Genomic DNA, 11,313 nt, shown 5'->3' with positions numbered 1-11,313 from the left:
TTGGGCTGGATACCGAAACCAAATCCGATCCGTTGACATCCCTGAATGCCAATCTGCCATAAAACTGAAAAAGGGAAATCGAACATTTTAAAACATAGGAAAATAAAAATAAAATAAAATAAGAGGGGGGGGAGGGCTGTACCTGTACGTCCACGAGATCACACGGCGTTCCGCTTAAAACCCTGGCAGGAAAACGCACGCAGGGAATGTTGTTAGTATCGGTATCTGCCCTGAATCGTTTGGCCACCGATTCATCTGTATTAGTCGATACCGATACTCAAGTGAATCGTTTTATATCTGCCAAAAATGATAAAAAAAATATTACGTTTCAATCATAAAGTGACACCTGTTAAAACATTAAAATAATTTAAAAATAGTATTACAATTTTTTGGTAAATTTATATTTATTAAAAAATAGCCGATTCAGGCTTACAGTCTCTCGATTTTCTGTCGATACGATTCGTATCGGCCGATACAGGACGATACGCACCGATACTCTGAGAAAAGAAAAAGACGACGACGGAATCAAACAAAAAACCAGCGGGCTCCTTTTTTGCCTCTCAAATGTCTTTAAAAAACTCCCACCTCTATCTTCCCCACTCACCCCGAGAACTCCATTTTCATTTCCTTCTCTCTCTCTCTCTCTCTCTCTCTCTCTCTCTCTCTCTCTCTCTCTCTCTCTCTCTAAAAGGTGTTTCTGTCTGCTTTGTGGAGCCTCTTTCCTCGTTAAGAATCAATGTGGCGTGGTTTTCTGCTGTGACTGAGATCAGAGAAAGAGACGTTTGTGAATTCTTTTGAATTTGGCGAGATTTTTTATCTGGTCGTGGTGATTCTTGAGAGTTTTTTCCTTTCTTGACGTGTTCTCTGAGTTCTTCTCCCCGGATATTTACGTCCTGGGAGAGGCATTATCCGAATTCCTGGTTTTCCGAGTTTTTCTCTGAAAAAAAATTAGGCCGAAGGCCAGTCGTATTCTTCAGATTGCGTAGTTTCTGACATTTTTCTCGGCAGGTTTGTTTTGTGGATGATCAGACCGAGAATTCTCGTTCTTATAGTTTTTGAGATGTTATTCTGAAGCTTTTCTCAGGAAAATCACCCAGAAAGGCGCCTCCTTGCTGAGATTTCATAGCTTCTGAGATTTTCCTGCGAAGCTTTTTCCATGGAAAATTAGTCCGGAGAAGTCTCATTCTCGAGATTCTGTAATTTCAAAGATTTTCCTCAAAAGAATTAGCGAGAGCGAGTCGTCACTCTCCTCTCGCGTTCCGCCGATCCTGAAGAAGAAGGAAAACAGAGAAACGATTGAATTTTCTCGGTTTCTACAGAGAACGTGCTGTTGTTCTCTGAAATCTTCTCGAAGAAGAAGAAGAAGGAAACGTCCTCTGTACGCTCTTTTCTGCAGAACTTATTGAAGAAGAAGAATCTTCCCGCATATCCATCCCGATGAATCCCTTCCGGTTCCTCCCGATTCTCCTCCTCGCGGCTCTCCTCCTCTGTCTGGGCGACTCGGCGACCTATCCGATTTCCTCCTCGCAGCCGATGAACCCGGGCGAGTCTTCAGGAACCGTCCCGGCTTTTCCTGTCCAGTCCGAGGCGGAGTCGTGCCGGCTGGACCTCTCGACGGAGCTCTTCGGCGGGGTGGAGGAGGCGTGCGGGCAGGGGCTGGACCGCAGCCGGTGCTGCCCGGTACTGGCCGCGTGGCTCTACGCGGCCCACGCCCGGTCCGCCCTCCGGCCGGCGGGCCCAGCCCCGTCGGACATGCCCGTGATGCCCGACGATTCGCAGAGGTGCGTCGTCTCGCTGCAGGCCTCGCTGCAGGGACGGGGGATCACCCTGCCTCGGCCCAACGCGACGTGCGATACGGTTCTGTGCTTCTGCGGGATCCGGCTCCACCAGATTGGATCGCTCAGCTGTCCCGCCGCGTTCAACGTCTCGGCCGCGCCCACCCCCGCGGTCCGCGGCCTCGAGGCTAGCTGCCAGAACTCGTCCTACGCCGGGTGCACCCGCTGCCTCACCGCCCTCCAGAAGGTAAGGGATCACCGCACCCACTCGTTACTCATTTTTTTTTGTTGTTTTTCTATTTTTCTTCGTCATCCTTAGGCAGGATCTGCGTCAGTTTGCCTAAGGATACCCCATACATTTGGCATATTGTGGAACCTTTGTCTTAGATCACAAACTAATTCACCGCTACAAACTTACTCATCTAGCGTGGAAACGTTGGAGTTCAAGAACTTGCTCAAAATTGCATAGATCTTGGTGTGGTGATGCGATCATGAGCATAGGGGGTCGTGTTTGGTTTGGCCCTGTAATTAAGGGCCTTTTGGCAGGTAAAGGAACCAAGTAGCTCGTGACTTGTTCGGTTTGGCTCGTCATGAACTCGTTCGTGATCAATTCGTATAGTTGGCGAGCCGAGCCATGAGTAGCTCGTTTAACTTAAACGAGTCGAGCCCGAACACAAAGTGTTCACCTCAGCTTGGCTAGATTACTGGTAGAGTTTGGATCATAATGATTCTTGAATTTGAATATTACAGTTCCTACCCTAACTTGTTTTTAAGAATATATATATATATATATATATATATATATATATAGAGAGAGAGAGAGAGAGAGAGAGAGAGAGTTACCTTTTTTAATAAATTTAAAACCCAATTAAACTTGTATCATTGGCGATTTTTTTGCAACTCATTTTCTTGGTATTTTTTTCAGCTGTCTTTTTTAACGCAAAACTTTTCAAATAAAATATTCAGTATTTAACGTTTTTTTTCAGTTTCGTGTTGCTAACTATGGTCCAACTAACCAATGGGGCTCCGCTTGTCTAGTAGGAGCAGCTAGTGCACGTCACCCTTGTCTTGGGAGATTGCAAGTTCAAATCCCAATGGTATCGTTGTAGCCTAATCCCCGCTTGCCTTTCAAAAAAACTACGGCCCAACTTTGGATTATTCTTTCATGGAATTAATTATTTCAACCCTTTTACCTTTAAAGATTTGCTTAACCACAATACGGCCGTTATCCCAGTTTTTAATAAAATGTTTCAGTTTCTTTTGTACCAAATTGTAAGACTCTTTCTAACTTCAAAAATTTCTTCAGCCATTCTTGGTTAGAGTGGCACCTAATAAGGTGTTTGGTTCATGGCACCACTCAATTCAGTGGAATTGAGTTTTTTTTTTTTTAAAGGCAAGCTGGGGTTAGGCAGATCCCCAACCAGTTATTATTCAATCGTACCACTGAGGTTTGAAACTGCAACATCCCCACTACCAAGAAACGTGCACTGACAGCTCCTACAAACCACGCATGGAATTGGGGTATTTGTTTCTGCCAAAGGTGTAGACAGCTTGATTGATCTTTTTTTTGTAACTGGTTGGGGGTCTGCCTGAGCCCTGCTTGGTAATAAATAAAAATAAGAAAATAAAAATAAGAATTTCTAATATGTATGTATTCCATATCTTTTGGTCAACTTACCAAAGAGGGTGGGGTCGCTTGTCTGGTAGGAGCAGTTGGTGGACGTTGCAATTTTGAATGCCAATGGTGTGGTTGTATAACTGGTAAGGGTCTGCCTAACCCCAGCTTTCTCTGTCCAAAAGAAAAAAAAAATCTTTTTGGTCAACTTGGTACTAGTTGGATTACCGCCCAACCAAATGCTAAACCAACAAACTTTTCTCTATATGTGGATGCATCCAAACATACTGTTCACCGGTTACATGCCAAATTAAATACATGCGTCTAAGATCCAGGGCATTCAAACACGATGTGGTCTTGCTACATCTGACTGATTTTCCAATTGGATCTCACGTTGGCCTCCCATACCCAGCTCGTCTGATTTAGAGTTCTGGCTGTTTCCTTCTTGCAGCTCAAGGATGACGAAAACAACACAAACGACCGGGCGAGCAAGATGTTCAGCAGAGACTGCCAATTGATGGGCTTGACATGGCTTCTGGCCAAGAACAAGACCGCCTACATTCCGACTGTCTCAGCGGTCCTCCGGGCCATCATGTACAGCACACACCCTCCCCACCAGTCCAAATGCAGCCCAGACCAGGAGAACATGCCTCTGGCCCTCGATTCTATCCAATTCTTAAAGGCAGAAGAAGCATCTGCCACCATCAGTTTAACCCCACCAGCAGTGGCCATCTTCTTGCATGTCTCACTTCTACTGGTTCTGCCATGGTTTCACTAATGGAGGTCTGGGGTCCAAAGTCATTTGATCCGGACCGGGTCATTGGGATCCAGTGAGAGGTGTGGTCACCTTCTGCATGTATAAATGATTAAAACCATCACTAGGCCCTCTGCGCTTTGGTGGTTTTGAGTCTATGACTTTAATTCATCATATATGCTTGTATTAGCGTAGTGGTTGTCCATCACCATCAGTGTTCTATGAATGTTAGCAAATGCACCTTTTACTATTCATCTGGCACCGTGCGTGTGCGTGTGGGCGGCTGGTTTAGGTCCGCACTCACCGCTAGGCTTTAACTGGGTTTGGTGTGGATCAAGTCTGTAGTCTAGACCCGTCTCAAAAGCAGGTAGTAAGAGAAGTATATATGGACTCAAACCCCTTTATGCATGGCCTATCTTTATGCTCAACTCAAGTGGTTTTATGCAATTTGTACTTGAGAGGTGGAGATGTTTTTTCTATAAAAAATTCTTTTGCATTAGGGCAACTGTTCACCTACAACACATAATTCCATGGAGTTGTCATAAGAAGAGCTTCTTTGAGAAACACATGAATGTCTTTGTGTTTTATAAACTTGTATATCTTTCTTACTTGGAAAACATGCCTGTATAAAATATGTTAGAATGATAGAATGAAATTTTGACGTGTGTTATACACATTTATAAATGCATATGTTATGTTTGAGAGAGACTTCTGTGTCTTGACTTGTTTAAAAAATATTGTATGCATTTCACGTTGGGCATGGGCATGATTAACGAGATTTGACCTATTTACTTTATATTATATGTTAATTGCTTGATCATTATCCATTTATACGAATGAATGATTGCTATATTTTTCTCTCTCTCTCTTGGGCATGTTTGGCCACCTTTCTATTTATTTGGTCAAACTACCTTTCTCTAAAAAATACCCACTGCCATTTTCTGATCTCTTTCTCGCTCATGAGTGTGGCCAACGACCCTTCTCTCTCTTTCTCTATCTATTTTCAACTCTCTCTCTCATTTTTCTCATGCTTGTACAAACAAGCAAAAACTTTTCATTTTAGAAAAGTCTTTTTTTTAAAAGTCAAGCTATGGTTAGGCAGACCCTTACCTTTACGCAATTATACCATTGAGCAATTATACCATTGAGTTTTGAAATGACAATGTCCCAACACAAGGTGACTCTGTTGATTCATTTAGAAAAGTTATCATATCAAAACTTTTTCTATGAGAATTTTTTTTTTCTATGAGATTTTTTCTTGATTTCAAATATGCCCCGAGCTTACACAACCTTAGGGAATGAGTCAAATCAAGATAGAAGTTTTGCAATTTTAGACGGTTTTGGTTCAGATTTTGAACTGAATCTTAATGTATCTAGGTCTTCCATATTCGAACCGTTTGCATCCCCAATCAAGCTTAACGTTCAACAACTCGTGTCTCTATTTGCTCTGATCACGAATAAATTCAGGATACACTACAAGAAAAATGCGGATTAGCGACGAATAGCGTCTGTCGCATAATTCTGGTCGCTAAATAACGATAGAATTATTTTGTCGTTAATTCATCGCTAAACAAGCACGGATTTGGTTTTGCGATAGAATGTAAGTTGTCGCTAGTCCATCACTATTTTAGCGACGGATTACATTCCATTGCAAAACCAAATATTAGCGACAGATTGTATCCGTCACTAATCCATAAAAAAAACAAATCTAAACGAATCTGGTCTGATCCATAAGAAACCGGGTCACAAACCCGTGCCGGGGGAACCCCCGGACCCCCTTCTATATATATATATATATATATAGCCTCACCCCCGGCACCCAAGGTTTTTGAAAGTGTTGCACCCCCCACCCATGTGACATAGATTGCAAATTAGCACTCAATAACACATCTACAATATCAAAAGTGGCATCTTCTGTGCACATCCAAGCTGTAACTTGACAACAAACATAAGGTGTGAATCGATGCACGTAATGTAGATTTATAAAGTATCAAGAATATTAATTTCCAAACCATATCCAATCATGACATAGGAAATACCAAAGATCAAAAGTGATGGTTACTTTCATGTTTCTGCTGAAGGTGCCTCAAACGCTCAAGTAGGTGGGAACCAACAACAGCACAATGCTCTTGACGGTTCTCCTTGTTGAGAATTTTCAGTACTGCAAGTCCACCAGCAGAACAAACAGGGTTCCCACCAAATGTGTTGAATTGAACTTTCTCTGACAATACATATGCAATTTCTGGTGTTGTGATTACTGCTCCTAAAGGTACGCCATTGCCAATTCCCTGTTGGTGCCAAATGAAACAATCTCAAAGCAGGAAATACATCTAGCTGATTGTTTATTGTGCACATTTGATGCAAATTTCGACTAATCAGACATGAAGCAAAAAGAAACGATTATAAGATAAAACAGAATGCTATTTGCAAAATCAGAGGAAAAAGTTGAGACCTTCGCCATGATGACAATATCAGTAATAACACCCTGTGTTTCAAATCCCCAATAATGGCTTCCAGTTCGACCAAATCCACTTTGTACTTCATCTGCTATGCAAACACCTCCAGCTTTATGAACAATGTCATATACCAGTTGTAGATATCCAGGGGTCAGCTCAACTGCTCCTCCAACACCCTAAACATGACAAATACTAGTTTTGCTCCAGTCAATGTAATTAAACCAACCATATGGATTTTTTCATAAAACACTATTTCGATTATCTTTTTATGAATATTTCAGATCAATGAAGATTGGCAAATTAATGAACTTTTTAGTTAAAGTGAAAATAAGAAAAAAAAATGCTTGTTGTATGCAGATAGACTAGGGGAGAAATTTGAGAACATAGAAACTAAAGTTATAGATTCCAATCTAAAATTTGGATTCAATGCATTCTTGCTATCAACAGGACATGCCCCATTAATAACAGAACTATTCTTTTCATTTCCAACCCCGGATGCCTTATCTTCTTGTTTATGTTAATGGACAATAATTTCACATTTGCAATATTCAGAAGGATAAACAAATGTAAACCAAGAATTGAATGGCTGAAACAAAAAAAAATCACAGGTTTTAAAGAGAACAGTGTCTGAAACCTTGTTGACATTAAAATTTTATTTTGCAAGAGCAACCCACCTCTCACAACCATCATAAAGAAGAGAGAAAAGCATTGGAAAAAGATAAAGGAGAAACAGCATGCCTCTCAAGAAAGAGAAAGACATTGGAAAAAGAGAAAGGCAAAATAGCACATGAAAATGAATCTACAAGTCAGCATGCAGTATCTCCAACTAAAGAAGCAAACAGCAAAACATCTATAGCTTGCAATCACAAGCAGATTTGGAACCTGAACCAAATACCAACCTGAAGTATGTTGTATTTCCATGTTTTTAGTGCTGTCAATCCCAGCGTACCTGAACTCCCACCATGATATGCATTTCTCAAGACAATTATGCTAACATTACCACTGTAAAGCCGAGACATAAGCATCACCAGTTCATTTGCTTCAGTACCGGAATTGACAAAATATATAACCTGTGCTTTGTTCATAACAATAAAACCTTAATCAGTAATATTGCACTAGGAGTCAATTGATACAATCAAATCTTAAAGTATAATCCAGCACAATATTCTTTAGCCTATAAGAAAAATAGTCAAGTACATCACCTAAAATAATGATCAAATTCCACCTGAAAATGAAGCTCAATGGAAAATCTTGAACCATGAATAGAGAAAAAAGATAAAGGATACAAAGAAGGGACCTGTGCTGGGGGGAACCCCCGGACCCCCCTCTAGTAAGAAAAATATATGATACTGCTAAATAGTATAATACAACACTTGGGAAAAAATGCCATTCTTACTTGAAATGAAAAAAAAATGACAATAAGAATGCATGAAGTATATTTAAATGAAAATAAAGTAAACACAGTTGAAAGTGGACAAAGCAAACATGATTAAAGATAGAACAAAGTAGTATTAGGCCATGCCAGATTGCCTGCAATTCATTCAAGTAACAACCTTGTAGAGCATATAGGATGTTCCAGTCTCTATTTGTGATTCTAGAATAGCAAACCAGAGCTTTTGTGCCTGCAACCTTCTTTGCCTTGCCCTGTATTGAAAACTAAAGTTGCTTAAAAAAGCAAATCAGAAAAAATTGCAAAGTTGCATAGTCCTTAAGTTACATAAGCCAGATAGAATACCTCTCTTTCATACTTGGCATATAGCATTTCAAATTCATCACCCCAGCAATCAGCTAGACCAGGAGCCTCATTGGGACAGAAAAGTGACCATGTTTCATTGTCCTGAACCCTCTTCATGAAGAGATCAGGTACCCAAAGTGCACAGAAAAGATCACATGCTCTGTTTTCTTCCTGAAGGTCCACATCTGGAAATAACATGTCATACTTGGATCAGATATCCGACCAAACCCGAGGTCCACCACTAATCACAAGGGGCAGGTTCAGTCCATCATTAACCATCTTCCCTATAAAACAAGAACACCGATAACAACAGCAAAGATGATAAAAAAGACAATGATGATCATTCAATTATTATGAAGAGAACAAGTCAATTAGCTTCTTTGTTTTGTTTTTTGGATTAGATGTCAATTAGAATTATTGACAAAGAAATCGGTGTCTACAGTTACAAAAACATATGCTTGATTCTTTACAACAAAACTTACAAAGGAAAATCGCCATCAAACAAAACAACAAAAATACATGTATCAAGAAATGAGAATAAAAAAAGCTACTGAGACATCTATTTTCATGCAGCAACTTTAGAAATCACAGAAATTGGGAACAACAAGCCCTGCAACGTGAGGTGCTGCCATGCTTGTGCCTGATATCATTGCAAACCTTTCACCTAATTTAATAAAATGATCGAATGAAGTTAAGGCAAATCACTCTAATTTAAAAATTAAATAAACGTCTTAATCTCCCTTGTGTGTGTGTGTGTATATATATATATATATATATATATATATATATATATATATATAGAGAGAGAGAGAGAGAGAGAGAGAGAGAGGTCATTGCCAACAGGCATATGCAAGCAACATGTTACTGGTTTATGCAAACTTTCAAAAAGAGCACCATCACTTATTTGGTGAATTGCAGTCCAAGTTTGTATGACCCACTAACAAGTAACATACCACCCTCTAATTGCCATCTTCACCAAATTAAATATAACACAAAAATGAAAAGCAGAAAGAAAGACAAAGATTTGGAAGACAAAACAAAGAACAAATCTGCCACCCTCCATCCGTAAATCCGGCTGCCTGTATTCATCATCACAGTGGGTAGTCACTGTTTTCTTAGAACAATCCAATGCTTGCTAGAACAGATCTTGGAGACCACACACAATTCATTTCTTTCATATAAAACGACCAAATCAAATCCTTATGACTCCCACAAATAAAAGAGAAAAAGCAAATAAGAAGACAGAAATGCTAATAATTCCACATGTAAGGTCTCTCTCTCTCTCTCTCTCTCTCTCTCTCTCTCTCTCTCTCTCTCTCTCTCTCTCTCTCTCTCTCTCTCTCCATATGCTAGAAAGAAAGCAAAAAGGAACTGAAACTCTTAAAATTTCATCCCTCTCTCCTTCAACCCATATGCTAGAAAAGAAAGCAAAAGGGGAATGAAACTCTAAAATTTCATCTGATTAAAACCAAGAACAATCAAACCAAAAAAGGGCCGATAACATAAGCCATCAATGATATCCCATTTGGTCACAGAAAGAAATAAAGGAAAAGGGGAAAAATAGAAAAACACATATTTTCAACTTTCAAGAGAGAGTCTGTACATACATTCCGATAATCCCCAAGACACCCTCCTCTCTCGCTGGAGGAGGGCCACCGACCACGCTCACCTGGACGGAACCGGGTGGTGGTGGTGAAACGTCTTGGCGAGGCCGTTCACCACCGAGTAGCTCCCGGAGCTAAACCCCAAGCATCCCAGCACGCCCTGCCGGTAAGGTAGGTAAGTCCTCTTCCTCATCTCAGACCAACAGAACCGACACTTGAGTCGAGAACCACAAGATCAACAAAAAGCTTACAGACATTGGGAAAAAGGGATCCAATTACAAATTCATCAGAAATGTCAGGGCAGGAGAAACTAAAAAGGAAACAGAAAAAATTCAAATGTGAACGATTAGGGATGACGATCCCAGTAGCTGTTGGCATCATCAACATTAGGGAAACCAGTGACGGATTGCAGAAGAATACGATCCTCGTAGGCACAGAAGAATACGAAGGAGATGGAGTCCGGTTCTTCCTTCGGGAGAGCGTTGATGGCGGAGAAGAAAGTTAACACAGGAGAAAGAAAGGAAGAGGGGAAAAGAAGAAGGGAAGGGAAAGGAGAGAGGAAGGAGGGGAGGACAAGAGTCGACCGACGGGGGTCGGCGACGACGTGGCTTCGACCGGTCTGCGGACGAGGACGAGGAAGAGAAAGGAGAAGAAGAGAAGGCTAGGGGGGCGGCTGATTACAGTTAAAGGGGAAAAAGTGCGAAGGGGGTGAAAAAAAATTCGCTGTTTAACCGTCTCAAAATCAATCACTAATTAATCCGTCAGTAATTAGCGATGAATAAATTTTCTCACTCATTCGTCCCGAAGTTGTAACAACAACAACAACAACAACAACAACAACAACAACGCCTTCATCCCAAAATAATTGGGGTCAGCGATATGAACCAAAAAAGAAATTCATTTTGGGTCTTCCACATGAATCATTTTCCTCCAATCATTTCTATCCAACGCCATGTCCTCGGTGAGGTTCAAAGCATTCATATCCTTTCCTATCATCTCCATCCAAGTCTTCCTAGGCCTACCCCGACCTCTTTTAACTAATATATTTTTTCATTTCTCCAACCTTCTAACTGGAGCATCATTAGGCCTTCGCCGAATATGTCCAAACCACCGTAAACGATTCTCTCGCATCTTATTTTCAATGGGTGCAACACCTACCTTCTTACGTATCTCTTCGTTCTGAATCTTATCTTTTATTGTATTTCCACACATCCATCTAAGCATCCGCATCTCAGCTACACTCATTTTTTGAATATGATGTCTCTTGGCAGCCCAACATTCTGTACCATAAAGTAAAGCGGGTCTAATAGTCGTCCTATAAAACTTTCCCTTCAACCACAATGGCATTCTACGATCGCACAGCACTCCAGTAGC

General features: G+C 40.8%; 1 protein-coding gene and 1 pseudogene across 2 annotated transcripts; one reads left to right on the top strand and one right to left on the bottom strand.

Annotated features, from left to right (window-relative positions):
- Window positions 1-1,437: 1,437 nt before the first annotated feature.
- LOC149830863 (putative GPI-anchored protein At4g28100 pseudogene) lies at window positions 1,438-4,168 on the top strand (annotated as a pseudogene).
- Window positions 4,169-6,108: 1,940 nt separating this feature from the next.
- Window positions 6,109-10,565, bottom strand: LOC149830862 (alanine--glyoxylate aminotransferase 2 homolog 1, mitochondrial-like). Of its 2 annotated transcripts, none has more exons than XM_090013528.1 (6): window positions 9,943-10,565; window positions 8,336-8,619; window positions 8,154-8,244; window positions 7,500-7,670; window positions 6,597-6,776; window positions 6,109-6,432 (listed from the first exon to the last, which is right to left on the bottom strand). In XM_090013528.1, exons 2-6 carry the CDS (start codon window positions 8,371-8,373, stop codon window positions 6,190-6,192), a joined length of 723 nt encoding a protein of 240 aa, XP_089869654.1. In that variant the 5' UTR covers window positions 8,374-8,619; window positions 9,943-10,565; the 3' UTR covers window positions 6,109-6,189. The 2 variants fall into 2 exon arrangements, with proteins under 2 accessions (XP_089869654.1, XP_089869653.1); XM_090013527.1 differs by having other exon boundaries at window positions 8,336-8,520.
- Between the last annotated feature and the right edge of the window lie 748 nt (window positions 10,566-11,313).

This window comes from Nuphar pumila, chromosome 7 (assembly GCF_984573655.1).
Source record: "Nuphar pumila chromosome 7, dmNupPumi1.hap1.1, whole genome shotgun sequence".
Classification (NCBI taxonomy): Eukaryota; Viridiplantae; Streptophyta; class Magnoliopsida; order Nymphaeales; family Nymphaeaceae; genus Nuphar; species Nuphar pumila.
The sequence above is the reverse complement of the archived record's forward strand: the minus strand, read 5'-3'. Positions and strand labels throughout refer to the sequence as shown.